The 16450-nt window shown below is 42.4% G+C and overlaps 1 protein-coding gene across 10 annotated transcripts in view; it reads right to left on the bottom strand.

Moving 5' to 3' along the window:
- Positions 1–16450, bottom strand: part of FMNL2 (formin like 2) — a 226863-nt gene that overhangs the window by 27460 nt on the left and 182953 nt on the right. For 7 of the 10 annotated variants that reach the window (XM_083154048.1, XM_083154055.1, XM_083154047.1 and 4 more), the window contains exons 11-17: positions 15036–15146; positions 12896–13045; positions 11045–11146; positions 8936–9275; positions 8475–8675; positions 3911–3931; positions 1604–1728 (exon numbers count right to left, since the gene is read on the bottom strand). In XM_083154048.1, coding sequence (XP_083010174.1) covers positions 1604–1728; positions 3911–3931; positions 8475–8675; positions 8936–9275; positions 11045–11146; positions 12896–13045; positions 15036–15146 — 1050 coding nt within the window. The remainder of the gene's footprint in view (positions 1–1603; positions 1729–3910; positions 3932–8474; positions 8676–8935; positions 9276–11044; positions 11147–12895; positions 13046–15035; positions 15147–16450) is intronic. The other 3 variants (XM_083154057.1, XM_083154056.1, XM_083154053.1) reach the window with 1 other exon arrangement.

The raw sequence follows: 16450 nt of genomic DNA, 5'->3' as shown, positions 1-16450 counted from the left end.
GCCCGCGTGCCCCCTGGACAACGGAGCTTGTCTCTGGGCCCTGCCGCCTCCCCCCGCCGTATCCGCCCGTCGCCCGAACGCCCCCTAACCCTGCCCGTCTCCCTGAAGCGGATATGGGCAGGGACACACGTCCCCGCCAAGAGACTGGGAGGCGTGTGAGACGCGCGTCCCAATTCAGTGAAGCCACTGCCACCGGCGCTCGCCAGTGGGGAGGGTCTGGCGAGCCCCGGCCAAGGAAGGCAGGGGCTCCATCTGTATACAAGGGTGTAAAAACCAGGGAATGCATCTGCTATGGGGCCCAGAATTGAGAGGAGCCCACCTTCCCTGTCACAGTTACATGTGTTATATAAAGGAATGCCATAGGTGCAGGGAATGCAGCTGCTATGAGGCCCAGAGCTAAGAGGGGCCACCTTCCCTGTCACAGTTACATTTGTTATATACAGGGTGTAGCTACCATAGGTGCAGCTGCTATGGGGCCCAGAGCTGGGAGGGGCCACCTTTCCTGTCACAGTTACATGTGTTATATACAAGGGTGTAGATACCTTAGGTGCAAGGAGTGCATATGCTACGGGTCCCAGAATTGAGAGGGACCCACCTTCAATTTCACAGTGTTGTGTGTTATATACAAGGGTGTAAAAACCAGGGAATGCATCTGCTATCGGGCCCAGAATTGAGAGGAGCCCACCTTCCCTGTCACAGTTACATGTGTGTTATATACTATAGGTAGCTACCATAGGTGCAGAGAGTGCAGCTGCTATGGGACCCAGAGTTGAGGGGGGCCACCTTCTCTGTCACAGGAACACGTGTTATATACAAGGGTGTAGCTATATTAGGTGCAGGGAGCGCAGCTGCTATGGGGCCCACAGCTGAGAGGGGCCACCTTCCCTATTACAGTTACATGTGTCACTATTGGATGGGACACTTCCTCTGCAAATGTCAAAATATTGTTGTTTCCGATATTTATAAAATCCTTTTAGATTTTGTGAATTCAGTAGAAGATAATAATGGTTTATAAAAAAAAGTTTATACTAGAATGAACCAAACCTTGCAATTAATTCTCAATGCTCCATGTTCTCAATGGAACCCCTGCAGCATGGTGCATTATGTACTCATTTAGTATTCCCACAGAACCTCATTATATTTTGCTGAATTCTGAAAGCACCACTGTAACTAACTGCGATCAATTGCTTGTCACGATGTCGGCGTGTTCAGGTTAATGGGGCGTATATTATTTTTAGCACCATGATCATTAATCTGCACTTATAATGATGTAAAAATAACATATAGAACGTGTAAAATGAACACTTGCCTGTAGGTGCACAATTACATATTTATTAAGCTAAACTTACATTAATATAATAAGTTGATAATGAATGTAACAAGTCCACTTCACAGAACCTGTGTGTAACCATATAAACCAGGCCTGTCCAACCTGCTGCTCTCCAGCTGTTGTGAAACTACAAGTCCCAGCATGCATTGACACTGTTTTTCTAAAAGGGATTGCTAATACTGTGGCAAGGCATGGTGGGATGTATAGTTTTACAACAGCTGTAGAGCTACAGGTTGGCCACGTTTAATATAGACCCTGACTGTCATTTATTACCTCCAGTATCCTCTCGTCATCGATTTCATTGAACACTGTTCCATTGATCTGGTTGGGCTTCAGAGCGACCCAGTTGAATACCGGCATCCTGAACTTTGTCTTGATGGGCTTCTTAATTTTTACAGCTGAATATCAAAAGAATTAGACATGTTATACCATTGTATCAGCTTCGAAACAGGACATGCACACACGTACAAACACACGTGTAAAGGTGGCCATACACTACTCCAATGGCATCGCATGCTAGCCTCACAATTGATATTCCAGAAACTAACCGGGCAGCTCGTTCTCATGCGATACAATGGCAACTGACCCGGCAGCTCCCTAGTGGCTCGTTCGTATGTGATACATCCTATGCGGTCATTTCGCCTACGATGTATCGCATTCAATCACATTCGCCGCTCCCGATACGATAAATCCTTGATGCAATCTCTGGATACGAAGTACGAAGCACTGATCGTGCATCGGATCGGAATCGTAAGTAAATTAAATAAGATTTGATGCTTTTCACACGATTTATCGGTCTGATGCGTTGAAATTGTGTAGAAAAGGGCTAAATCGCACTAGTCTATGGCCACCTGAAGAGATAACAGCCTAGATGCTACAGTTGAATCATATTTGTTTCAATTGCCAATGATACTAAAAAAAATGGAAGAGATTCTCAGCTGCAGTCTAGCACATTTACTAACAAAGCTATTTACAAAGTGAGATCTGTAGTAATGGATGCAGACTTCTGCAAGGCATGCATGAAAGGTAGACAGAGGGTGTATTACAGTAGGTTGTGTATTTCTTGCTCACCTAGAACAGGTCACTGCTTGACAGCACTGCTGAAAAGTTATTCCTACATTCTACCCTGTTACCATAGTAACAGCAGAAATATTGTACTCAGTATAGGGACACTATCCAGAATATGGTCATTTATAAATAGTATACTCATAGGTAATACAATAATATTGCTCTGGTTTAAATGAGTGGGCAATTAGGTGAATTACAGTCAAATATTATATTTTCCTTAATTAAACCCCCTCCCCAAGGCTGGAGAAATGCTGTTTTGAAATGGTTTCTCCAATCCGCTGGAGCTGGGTTAACAAAATCTGGTCCACACCCCCCAACAGCTCAAGTTTTCAGGATTTCTTTAATTATGACTTTAGTCTACTTTAATCTCCCAATGTCCGTACAGGCTTTATAATAGCAATCACTTGTGTAACCATATAAACACAACATTCTATGGCCACATTTTCCTATTATAATATAATAATCAGAGGTTTTCTTTCCATATAATAAGTTACTAATGCATATGGAAATGGTATAATTTCTGTGCATGCGACGGAAAATACGAATTTATTTAATTAATTTATTAACATTCCCATTACATCCTAATATTAATAAAAGCAAAAGTGCCGGTTTATAATGGGAGTCGTGCAACTGAAATTAGCAAGTATAATTAATTAACTTAATACAAAATATTGCATACCCCCACCCCCTATGTAGTAACTGTAATTGAATGCAAGTTAACTAAAAGAAGGAATGACATTCATTAAAATATATGTAAATCATTCCGAGAACTACATATATTTGAGATAATTTTGTGGGGATGGGTAACTTTCTTATGCAATGCTTGCTCAAGACTTCCTGTCTTTCAGTTTATTGCATGCCTCTGAATTATATGATATCAGAAAAACAATAGCTTTTGCTAGTTCAAGCACAAACTGCATTCATTTTTTTTTTGAGGGGGGGGTGTAACAGCCTGTGAGGTGCGGAAGTGCGATTTCTCCAGTTTTCTATATATACGGCATTTTCAAATGTACTAATACCCAGCCGCCGCGTCTTTGCAGGGAAGGGTATTGCAACCTTCTATCGCTGTCCAACGCAGACTGCAGACGCCTACCCCCCTCCCCAACCTTCATCAAACTAATCCTCCCCCTAGCAGTAGGAAGGATGTCCTTCTGGCTGCATGGGGGGGGGGGGGGGGGGGGCGCTGAGACAGCCGCTGAGCTGGGGACAGCCGCCCCCCCCCCCCCCCCGCATCACAGATATTGTGGGGGCCTCTGTCACCGCTTTGCGATGCGGCAATTTGGCGAGGGGTGGCGATGTACTTTAATACATCCCGCCCAGAGATAGAGAGAGAGAGACAGACAGACAGACAGATATTTGTGAATATTTGAATAAGTTAATCTCAGATTCACTAATATCTGTTAGCAAACACTATTATTATTATTATATTAATGGAACAAGATACATATTTAATTACAACACAGCAAAAGGAAGGGAAACGGAATTTACAAAGTAGAACCAAAAGAAACCTACAGAACAGCTTGATTGGGCCATCTTTAGCGGAGGCATAGAAACAAGAGCAGAGGTTAGTGTCACATGTTATAATTACACAAAAGGTAAGCATGCAAGGGCAAATAGTGCTAAAATACAAATTATAATGCAAGTTATCAATATATAAAATGCATAGTTAGAACAAAATTAAACATGAACAGAACTGTTTAGCTTTTATTCTGTGTTGCGGTGGGTTATTATTTGCAGTGACACATAGTAACATAGTAATTAAAGCTGAAAAAAGACGTCAGTCCATCGAGTTCAACGTATCTGACTTCTAACTACTGACTTGAGTAAGTCATATCTATAGGATTCCCTTAGTGGCCAAAAATGTATCTGGTTTTGATTTAAATTCATTAACAGTAGTTGCTGTAACCACCCCCACCGGCAATGAGTTCCAGAATGTTACTGCTCTAATAGTGGTGTCTAACTTGTCAACTGCCCGACTGTGGGCTTTATACAGAGGTGGATGCACTAGCGATGTGGGCATTGATGAGCAATTATTTGCTACTGTGTGGAAAGTCTAGGTAATACTTAGGGCCGGGCCACACATAGCGGCGCAGTGGGTCCCTTTCAGCGGGACACACTGCACTGCAAGGAGCCTGCACACAGTGTCAATAGGTCGGAACCATATGGTTGATGTGCATTTGGTTGATAGATACAAAAGGTCAACTGATGCAAGGTCAACGGTGCTTGGGCTGATGGTACAAAATGTCGAGAGGGTCAAAAGGTCAACATGACAGTGGTCAACACACACACACACAGTTGACATATGATTTTGGTTTTTGGTATGTTTTCCCAACATGTTCTTGATTCAATATTGGGAATAGTGACCTATGGTGAGCGCAGCTATAGCCGAGTGAGCCGCCCTGACCGAAGCAAACGAAGTGAACCCATGAGGGTATACGCTTTAACTGATGGTAGTTACATATTACTAAACATACAAGATTTGACCCCCCCCCCCTCCCTCCCAAAAAAAGGAAAAAAAAAAATTTGTCGGCCTTTTGAACCCACTGTTGACCTTTCATCCGTTGACCTAATGCTTGTAGACCACTTGGTGTTGACTGTTAACCTAAATACTGTAGAACTTTTATACCACACCCTAACTGCACACCTATCAAGGCCACCTTGACCACAGGACTACGCCTGTTACACCGATAGCTAAATCTGATCGATTTACATTGAGGTATGGCCAATGGTTGAGAAGCGTAACCTAAGGCCTGAAAACTGCTCTGTCCCTTACGTAATGGAACAGGCTTGGTCAAACTGTGGCTCACCAGACTTTGTGAAACTACACATCCCAGCATGCTTTGCAAACGTTCTAGCATTCCATAATTGCAAAAGTGTGACACTGCATGCTGGGACTTGGAGTTTCACAACGGCTAGAGAGCAACAGGTTGGTCAGTCCGGTAATAGGACGATAGCAAAACTTTCTGTATATTTGTCAATTAAAAAAAACAAACGTATTTCATGTATACAAAATGGATTTGGCAAGGAGACCAGAATGATACATTACTTTTTTTTTTTTATTGTAGCCTTGGTGAGGCCAAGAGTTGTCCTGTGTTCGGATGCCAAACCCAACCAATCTCCTCTACACAGCAATCCAACAGCAAAATGATGTCTCCGTAGGGATCCATTTTCACTGTATGGCCTGGACTTGCTTTTACAGCTTGATTCCACTCTAAATAGAGCTACAGTATATATCCAATTGACTTAAATCCATTACTGCATCAGAGGCTGAGATTAAGATCTAAAAGCAATCAACATAACCTAATCTTTTAATCTAATGTAACCAGCACATAATGGACTAATATTGCTGTTCACATCGCCAGCAAGGACATGAAGAAGAAGCTCTTCATGAGAGTTCACCATGGAAATCAATTATCCCTAACCATTTTACTGATGGCTGTGATTGCAGTGGGAGACATATTTGCCAACACACAGAAAACAGCTGATAAAAGAGAACAATAACTTGCACACTGCTGTGTTGCAAATGCAAGTTCTGGCAAAGTATGGGATCTCCTCAAGGCTGGCTTTACCATGACCCAGCTTTAGGCGGCTGATTAGGGTCTCCAGAATCTGGTGGGTGCACCTACAAGTAAGTCTATCGCAAAATGAATGAGGACTTTAGAATGTAAGCTCTCACAAGCAGGGCCCTCTTCCCTAATGTGCTTTTCCTTCTCTTGCTTAAACAGCCTTTGATAGCAGCAAATCCTGCGGTTTTCTTCCATGATGACACTTATTCCAGTGTCCTCTGCTGATGCAGCTATGTGTAAAAAAGAACGGCATCCTTGTCATCTCCACACCTTCACATGAGATTCTGGAATGTTGGTATTGGTGTTTGGGTGTTGGTAGCAAGTTTTGCCTAGGGTGCTGAAAAATGTAGCACCACCGTTGAATCTTCTGTATATAAAAACTTGTATTTAAGGTTCAGTGGGCCTCAAAGTTTGCTTCTTTTGCATATACTGGTGGCGTGCAATAAGATTCCAGATGTGCAATGCATAAGAAGATACAATGTGACTGTCAGGCTGTGAGCTGTAATATGTAACGAAAGTCCTTGTGTCTAGTAGCGTATATCAGCAGCACTGCACACCAAAAGTCATTGTTTACTTCCTTCACAAACTCTTTGTGGAGCTCAACAGAGGCCACTGGAAAGTTGTGATCTTGTGATCTACAAGAGAGTTGTGATCTACAAGAGTAGTCTGCGGCAGCAGGAGAGTTTTGACCAACTGCAAGTTGAGTTTAAGGAGGAAGCACTGTCCCAAACCACTGTGTTCAAGTGGACAATTTTGGCATGGGAGACAGTTCATAGAATATGAGTGCTGCGGCTGACATGTGTCTTCCATCACAGAGAACAATGTTGCCGCCATGCAGGCCATAGTTGAGGTGAGTGCCAGGGTGACCATGGCCCAGTTAGAGAAGGAGATAGATATCTCATCAGGATGCATCCACTTGATAATCCATAAACAGCTTGGCCTCAGCAAGGTTTCTGTACACTGGGTGTTGCATCCGTTGATTCGAGAGCCGGAGGAGGCTCAGGTGACTTGTTGCTACAATGTACCGGCCAGGTTTGATTGTGGTCACTCAAGCCCTGTCTGAGAGATCACTAGTGATAATGAATCCTAAATCTAAAGTTTTGATTGCCAAACCAAATAACAGTCAGCCCAATGGACCACAGTTGGAGGTGGACCACCACAGAAGTTGGAGTGGTGTGCAAAGCAAAGCCTGCTGCAAATGCAGGAAGCCATTTTCAGGTGCCCCCAAGAACTCTCGCTAGTGATTCCCTTCTCCATCACCACACTGCACCCGCCCACAATTCCAGGAAAGTGGGGGATTTTCTGGTCCATGAACGCATCCAGGAGCTTTGTCATCCGCAGTACAGTTCAGACATGGCTCCCTGCAACTTCAAATCCCAAGATGTTAGGGCTTCATTCAAAGCCACCATTGGAGACCTTCATCCAGCATGTAGAAGACATACCTGCTTGGGAATGTTCTAGCTCAGGGGTGGGCAATAAGCGTCCCTCCAGATGTTGATTAACTACACATCCCAGCAAGCCTTGCCTTTGTTTTGCTATTTGGCCATGCTGAAACTGATGCAAGGCATGCTGGGATGTGTAGTTCATCAACAGCTGGAGGGCTGTTTATTGCCCACCCTTGTTCTAGCTGCTTCACCAAGTGGTTTGAGCAACTTTGCAAAGACTCCTCTGAAGAACACTTTTGAAAAAATGTAATGTTCATTTTTTTAATAAATAAAATCATTTTTCCGGAAACTTTTTGCACACCCCCTGGTCTAATAAACTGCTGAGAGCAAATGAGATCCACAGCGCAAAAAAATAAAAATATTTTCCAATATCCCAGAGGGCATAAATTATTATACCTTGTGGGCAAGGTCCTAATACAGCCACATGGCAGCAGATCAGAGCGGCTTGTTCCTGCTGTAATACCGGAGTGATATCAGCTTTTATCACCTGGTGATATATAGAAGTAAGCTGACTCACAGCCAGGTATTTCCTGTGTGACTCTGAATGGAGCTAATCAGTTAACAAATAAACCACAGGACCTGGAAAAAGTTCATTGATGTTGACTTATGCATGCAGAAAGGTGTGTGAAGATCATGATAATGTGGTAAATATTAACAGTGGCAACATCAAAGTATACAGACTTCAGTGTTCCAGTTGTTTTTCAATGAAAAAGCCCATACACATGGCTTTTTTCATGTCCCCAATTTCCAAAGAAATGAAAACAAATTTTCTCATGGGAAATTGAAATTACGAAGCCTTGATTTTAGAGATACTGATTTATAATACAGTGGTTTACACCTTCAGATAACCTTAATCTGTCAGCTTGTATTTTGCCTGTAGCAACTTTTTCTAAAGACTGCACATTGTGTTTTTGGTAACTTTCCCCCTGCTTTTTAGCCATGTTTATAACCAGCAGAGTATTATTTCATTGATAACCAGCTGAAGTCAATGAACAATAACCAAACATCTACATTTTTGTAGAATTTTAAAGTAAACATTGGTCACAAGGTCTGGCAGAGTTTTACCTGTAAGTCCTGAGTTAAAAATAACAGTGGGTGAGGCAATTCCAGGGAGAGGCGGTGCTCCTGGGGGAGGTGGGGGAATGGGAGGTTCCACGGCTGAGCCTGGGAGAGGTGGTGGTGGTGGCGGAGGAGGCGGTGGTGGTGGAGGAGGAGGAGGTGGTGGTGATGCTGAAGGTATGACAGATGACATAGGGCCATTTTGCACTGCAAACAAAAAGGAAACATGTGAAAACACCACCTGGGATTATTCCACAAAACACCAAATACATTGAATAAATAAAAGTTCTACATAAGCAAAATGCATCTCAGCCTATCAAAGCTATGATTGTCTAGGTGCTCTTAAAGCAAAACCACACCCACAACTACAGCATCCATGAGGACCATTTAGAGGACCGAAGGCTTCTTTCAAATGACTTGAAGGAGATGTATGCCCATGTACTGGATTAAAACTTCAATGACCTTACCTAACTCAGGTTCTGAGGGCAAAGGAGGTGGAGACATTTCTTCTGAAGATATGGAAGTTCCTGATGCAGCTGTAGAAGTCGCACCGGGCACAGAAGGCCCCAAGCGTGAGCTGATGGAACCAGATGATGCTCCAGGAGCTAGCTCTGCACCTGATGGCACAGTCCCAGACGTTACAATAGATATATCACCATCACCTTTCTTTTGAATCTTAAGAGTTCCTTGTTTTTCCAGTTCATGTATTTTTCTCTCCAGAGTGGATTGTCTCTGAATTGCTTCCTCCTTTTCCTTGACCATTTTCCGTAATGTGTGCACCTGGGTATTCGCATCTTTACAGACTTCCTGCACAGAACCGTAGACAGACAACATGGATAAAGCAGCAAGTACTGTAGGTAATTACTTTGGTTTATTCAACTATTTCACTAAATAACCATCAATACAATACAGTAGATCATTTCAATAAATGTTATGGAAATGGGCAGAAGTATTAAGTGGTTTATTACAGTCCAAGTTCTATTTGTTTTGTGTTGTTTTTTTATTTAAATTGTTATCATTTAGAGTCTTTGGGGTATATTTGCTAAAGATCGATCCTAATTTATCTGAACTGAACTGTGAGGTTGGGTCTCAAGAGACTAAAACGCACATTTACTAACATACCACAGATATGTCTGTCGACCCTTTGATCCGCACCCAGTAAATATAACCCTTTATGTTGTTTCGATCAAGTGTCACAGTAGATTCATATTACATTTCTAATCAGGGGCCTTATGTAGACATCATCAAGCCCCCAGTACTGCAAATCCCACAATTCGCTGGTCTTCGAGGATGGGGCGGGGCTAAATTACGTGATTTAGCCCCACCCCTCCCTGAAAAGCTATGAATCGCGGTAATTTACCGCTGCTGCGGGGGAGATGCATCCTGTATCCGGGAGTATTGCCCACCTTTCCAGGGGGGGGCGGGGAGGGTCCCAATTTTCGGGATCCTCCTGGGCATTCCGGGAGAGTAGGCAACACTGTTTTATGAACATATTTAGTTAAGGCAATTTCTGTACAGTATATGACATCCTGGCTATGCCAAATCTTTGAAAGATAAGTAAGTTGTATTGTGTGTAGACACATTACAGCAGGCCTGGCCAACTGTTTATTATTTATTAACAGTCTCTTATATATGGTAGCAAATTCCATTGTGTTGGAAACAACAGTGATAAAACCAAACTGGGTAATAACAGTCATAGAGGTAGAAGGGCCCTGCTCACAAGCTAACAATCAATACGACCATAAGCTGCTGTTAAACTACAAGTCCCAGCATGCTTGAGCAGCTGATCAGGTTGTGATGGGGTTTGTTGATTCCCAGCAGCTGGAGAGCCTTAGGTTGGCCAGGCCTGTTTTACAGCTGGACACCTAACAATGCACTAGGGGGGTGATTCAGTAGTGTTTGGAACAAGGCCAATCTGTCGACATTGGCGAAACACCCAGTGTTGGGGAGGAATGAGGAGCCATTGGCCCTCCAGTTGTTGTAGAACTACACATCCCAGCATGCCCTGGAACAGTTTTACCATGGCTAAACAGCAAAACTGCAGCAGGGAATGCTGGGATGTGTAGTTCAACAGCAAGAGGGCCAAAGGTTCCCCATCCCTGCATTAGAAGGCGCTAAATTCATTTTAAGTAGAATTTCATTGGTTGCTATTGGCAGCATTTCTCACTTCTAAAAAACTCTCACTTTAGTACATTCGCCCCTATCTTATGCAGAATATAATATAGCAGGATGTTATTGGCGATGTCCTATGGTCAAAAGAAAAGAACGAGTGCTGCCGTCAGAGGACACTAGCGGAACGTAATCAGTGTGTGAATTTGTTTTATTCCTTTCAGCGACGTGTTTGTAAAGTGTACACACAGCCCAGCATTGTGCTCGGACTGCCAGGCTCAGCACGGATTGCCGAGTACCTGGCTAACAATATAGTGGCAGGTCAGGTTTCTTCATTATAATACTTTGCGTCTGCATAAAGAGTCTCCTGTGCACACATATACCGTATGAGCTCATTGGTTATGGCTGGATTCATGTTAGTGGCACACACTGAATGTGGGCGATACAGGGACAATGAGACCCATTACCCGGGCAACTTCCAGTTCTTTATGTCTCTGCATGAGCTGTTTTTCCAGTTCTACGATTTTTGACATAGCTTCATTTTCGGTGTCTTGTAGCTTTTCCGAAAGCTGGGAAAATGGAGAAAGAAGAGGTTAGTTCATTATAAACGCAAATTAAGAAGAAAAAATGTGAAATAGGGGTGAGAGCAATACTTTACCTAGTCCATTGCAATATACTCTTTGGGGCGATAAGTAAATGTACTATGGTAGTACAGCAGTGTCAGAGAGGTGGCAGATAGTTCCTAATAGGAGGTGTATCACTGCCAGGTCCCCCAGTTATTGCTGATTACTGATATGGTACTGATAAAGTGGTACTGACATGCTGAATGAAGACTACATGCCAGGTGTTGGAGGCTTGCAGACCCCACCCATACCACCCAGTAAAGATCAATATGATGTGCTCGGGAAAGATGTGTATGGGGGGGATGATGTGAGGTATCTGTTGGTGTTTGTCGCAGGCGGAATTGTAACCACAGCTGTAGGTACCCAAACTAGGGCTGCCCACTATAGTGTGACATAACAGAGCATTGCATGCTGAAACAGATCACTGTCTGGGACTCTACGGACTTATGAGCAGCTTATTGTCATCAGTACATTTTTATTATTATTATTATTATTATTATTGTTGTTGTCTATTTACATGGCGCCACAAGGGTTCCGCAGTGTCTACCAGTACATAAATGAGCAAAAACAAAACAACAACTTACAGTACAAGACAAGTTTAGGACAAGTACATGAGGGCAGGACACTGAAGCAATTATTAGGGTGGCAGAGACCAAGAAATAGGTGCTGTTGAGTGAAGTGAGTGTATTTTTATATATATATATATATATATATATATATATATATATATACATACACGTTCATAGCATACAGAAATGAATTGGTGTATGGAGAGCAGATAGGCTGAGAAAGAGGCAGCTAAGTCCTTTATAAGTGTGATGAACTGTTGGTCAGACCCCATTCAGGATTTACCAACTCCCATTCTTGCTAGAACAACACCATCTCTCCCAATTCTCCCAATTCAAGTTGGGAGCTACGAGCAAGGCCGGGTGCACACCAGCACGATATCGGCATGCTACGTTGTGCCGATCATACAGTGTGTACAGTCAGTTGATTATTCTGGTTGACCATCCAGCATGGCCAATCAGAAGATATTATGGAGCAGATGTATTAAGCCTTAACAAGATATAAACACAAGGGAGATAAAGAGTGAAAAACGTCCAGCCAATCAGATCCCAACTAACATGTGTTTGAAAAATAGCAGTTCAGAGCTGATTGGCTGGATGTGTATCACTCTTTATCACCTTTTGTGTTTTAGCTTTTTTTTAAGGATTAATACATCTGCCCTCCCTGTCCGAGGTGGTGCAGTTAAATGGAGGACAGAATGACATATCGTACCATTGCTCATAGAATTGACATGTGTAAGGCTAATCTGGCTTAGTGCAGCCAATATCACGCACACCCGACATCTTCTGGTATGTACCTAGCTGAACTTTCCACACTTTACTTTACCATTGGCCTAACCCTTCAATATATAAGTGTGATTGGAAATTAATTAAACAAGGTTGAACAATCCAATCGTTCCCTAGCAATGTTACTAGCTGATGGGGAACAGATAGTCTACTCACATATATTAGTCCAGGCAATGAAATGACTGTCTGCATTGTGGCAAGGCCAATAGTACAATTCAAGTAAGTGACTGGCACCTGCTGTAATCTATTGCTGGTATATGTTTTGACATCCGTTATTCCTAACTTAACTCCCATCAGAAAATAGTCATTAATAACTCCCAAATGTGCTCAGATTGTCACTTACATGAGAAATATTCTCTTCCAGTTCTTCCACTCTTTCCAAGGCTGCGTTCTTGGTCTCTGCATCCTCTAGGAGAGCTCCCACGTCAAATACATTATCAAGGTACGCCTGGATCTGGACTTGGAGTTTGTCACTTTCTGTATGTTTCAGTTTCTGAACGTAAAAGCCAAGAAATCTTGTTCAATAACTATAGAAAGATGTCATACGTATGCACACTCATATTATACCGTGTGGCCCTTATTCTGGTTCACTCGCAAAGGCAAATTCCTTTTCAAATGGACAAAACCATGTGCACTGCAGGTAGGGCAGATGTAACTTGTGCAGACTGCATTCGATTTGGGCGAGTTATTTTGTTTCTGTGCAGGGTAAATACTGGCTGCTTTATTTTTACTCTGAAATATAGATCTCACTTTGAAGTAAAACCCCACCCAAATCTAATTCTCTCCGCACAATGAAAAGATATTTTGTTAAAGCCTAATAACCTTCAACATTAATAATTTATACGTAAACATTTCATTGATCTCCTCCATGAAGAGGACATTTACTGATAGTCCCTTGGCCACAACATTTACAGAGGTGTGAGGAGTCAATTGACTCCTTTAGTAGGTTTGTGTTAGTTCAACCTGTAAAACAGTCTGAACAAGTAAAAAGTTGATGGTAAAAGTTGGTAAATGGATGAATATGTTTCTTTCAAAGCTATTTATTTTAGTTCCAATCAGAGCCAATCAGCTCCTGCCTGACATTTTTCAAACACAGTCTGTAACATGGCAGGTAGGAGCTGATTGGCTGGCTGTTTATCACTCTCCATTGTATCACTTTTGAAGCTTAGAGAATCTGGCCCATAAAGTTATATGGTGAAATTTACTAAGATAGGAGTTCTATTTCAGATGGGATGTTGCTATGGGCAACCAATCAGGTACTACCTATTATCTTCTAGAGGGTGCTAAATAAATAAGAAATAGATTCTGATTGGTTACCCATAGCAACATCCCATGTGAAATAGAACTTCCATCTTAGAGGTGTATTCAATGCTTTTTGCGAGCTGTGACAGCGAGCAGTGCTGCCAGCTAACTGTCAAAGCTCGCAGGGTCAGTATTCAACTGACCTCCCTGCACACTCCGTTTCCCCCTCACTAGGTTTTAGGAGCGAGGGGGGAAATGGCATGTGCGGCCACTAAAACAGCGAGGAGCCTCGCTGAGTGGGGGAATCCTCGATGAATAGGGTGAGCGACCAGCGCGAGGGTTAAACGGCAAGGATGGCTTGTTTTCGGCGATCTCCACTGTTTAACCCCCCTCGCCGGTCGCATTGAATACACACCCCTTAGTAAATATCCCCCACAAAAGTAACACTGGCAGGCGTCCATCTTTCTTTTCACAGGACTAGAATTATTACTCTCATTTGCAGAATGAAGCAGTGAATGTTTTTTTTTTTTTTTACTTAATAACATAGCTATTACTTATAAAATAATTATTACGGGATGGATTTGTTGAATTTGTATAATTCTTCCAATATTATTATTTTCTGGGTCATTTTATTGACGACAGAATTAGCAGGCAGAGTATGACTATACAATATCAAATAAATATATCAATAGTAATTTAAGAAAGGGCAACACAAGCACCACTGCCAGCGCACACGATTGTTCCAGCAATTTAGGCAACATAAATAGATTTTACACGGGTGCTAATGTTTAGATCTGTGAGAAGAGTTGGGTGGATCACATGGTTCCTTCAGAGGGTAATCGTGCACACAGATGCAACTGGCAATTTACATGGGAAACTGGATCAGGCACCTATCAACCGATGTAATAACAACAATCAAACCAAAATAACACAACGTGTAGTAGAAACAGTCCCAATGGCTCCTATGATAATTAGTTTAGGACCCAGGAGCTGCTCCCAGTGCGTACAGCTAGGTACTGTATGTGTGACATTCGTAAATAACCTTTGTTATAATCTAATGACAGTATCTATGGGGAATATGATTGTGGCTGACATTTAGGAAGAGTCATTCTACAGTTAGGTATCATTTAAACACATAAGAGAGGGTCTACTCAAAGCAAGTAATAGTAACATCTTACACACGGCAGCAGCCATCAAGGAACAACAGCAGTATAATAGGAAATATAATAAGAAATACTTACATCCAGGTACTCGTCCAAGGCTAATTTGGTAAATTCAAACTGAAGATGTACTCTAAAGTTCATGTCTTCTACCGAGTGGACGACAATGTTAATAAACTGCATACATGCCACCTGCAACAAGCCAAAAACAGCATTGGAAGAGTTAACTAATTAGATAATCTGCAAACTGTGCAGGAAAGTTATGTAGTGCATACAGTACTCCCACCACATCCCCACCCTCTACTCCTGGCTCCAGCATTTCATTTTGGAGTTTCTTCTGTAAGGGACACTCATCCACTTGTTATTAATTGTAACATTTCCTCCTAGTTTATGCAATTTTATCACATAATGTTATAGGAGCAACATTTTGAGGTAGTTTTTGAAATAAAAATAGTCTAGTACAGTCCAAGTAGTTTAAGGGCGGTATTCAATATGCAATGATATTTCCCAACTGTCGTCACCTATTCAATGCTTCCATTAATGACAGCAATGAAGCGTGTCAGATCTGACTTTAAAAAGTCAGATCTGTTTTGTTGGAAATGGCCACAGATTGTTGAATTCACATCTATTTCTGACAATCCGCGGCCGTTTCATCGATCCACGGACTTTACAGCACTCAATAGCAGAAACATTGAATTGCCCGATGAAACGAAAACAAATGGCCCCGGATTCTGACTGTCGGGATGTTCCAACAGTCGGAATCCCATATTAAATACCCCCCCCAAGGTCAGTTAATCTGCTGTGAAGATTTTGCCACGGTTCACTAAAGTCAGTGTCATGTAGGGTTTTATTAGAGGGCCTTATACAGAGATGCACCCAAACGCAAAACTTACACAGTTGAGTAAGTTATCAGACTTCTAAGGGGTTTATTCAATCCCTGCCGATATTTCCAAAAGTCGGAAATATCAGCAGCTTACGTCTAGAATAGATGGAATTCACATTCCATCTATTCAATATATTTCTGCCAAATCCGTGGCTATTTCGGAGGAGATGACCACTAATGCGGCAATTTAGTGTCCATTTACGCGAATGCAGATTTGGCTTTTTAAATAGCCAAATCTCCAGCGGTGAGTCTCAGACGGGATTGAATAGGCCCTGGTCTATATATTTTACAACTATCGGAAATATTGGCCATGATTGAATACCCCCCTAAGTTGTACTGCGCATGTGCCACGATGGTCTTGTGCCAGTGCTCGTGGAGAGTTTTCATTCAGAAAGTGACTGACAACAGGGACTTTTTGGGTGTGACAACAAAGAAATAAACATGCCTGCATGTCGTGTCCATTTTCAGGGCATGCCTCGCCCTGGGACTGCTATCTGTCTGCAGCAGCAATAGCTCCAGGGCCTTACATCATGCGCCATTAACATAGCATTACTACCAACTTAAATAATCAACTAATCCGCGGCCGACGCTGTGAATTTGTAGAACATAGAGA

Source organism: Crinia signifera, chromosome 7 (genome assembly GCF_055691185.1).
Source record: "Crinia signifera chromosome 7, ASM5569118v1, whole genome shotgun sequence".
NCBI lineage: Eukaryota > Metazoa > Chordata > Amphibia > Anura > Myobatrachidae > Crinia > Crinia signifera.
The sequence above is the reverse complement of the archived record's forward strand: the minus strand, read 5'-3'. Positions and strand labels throughout refer to the sequence as shown.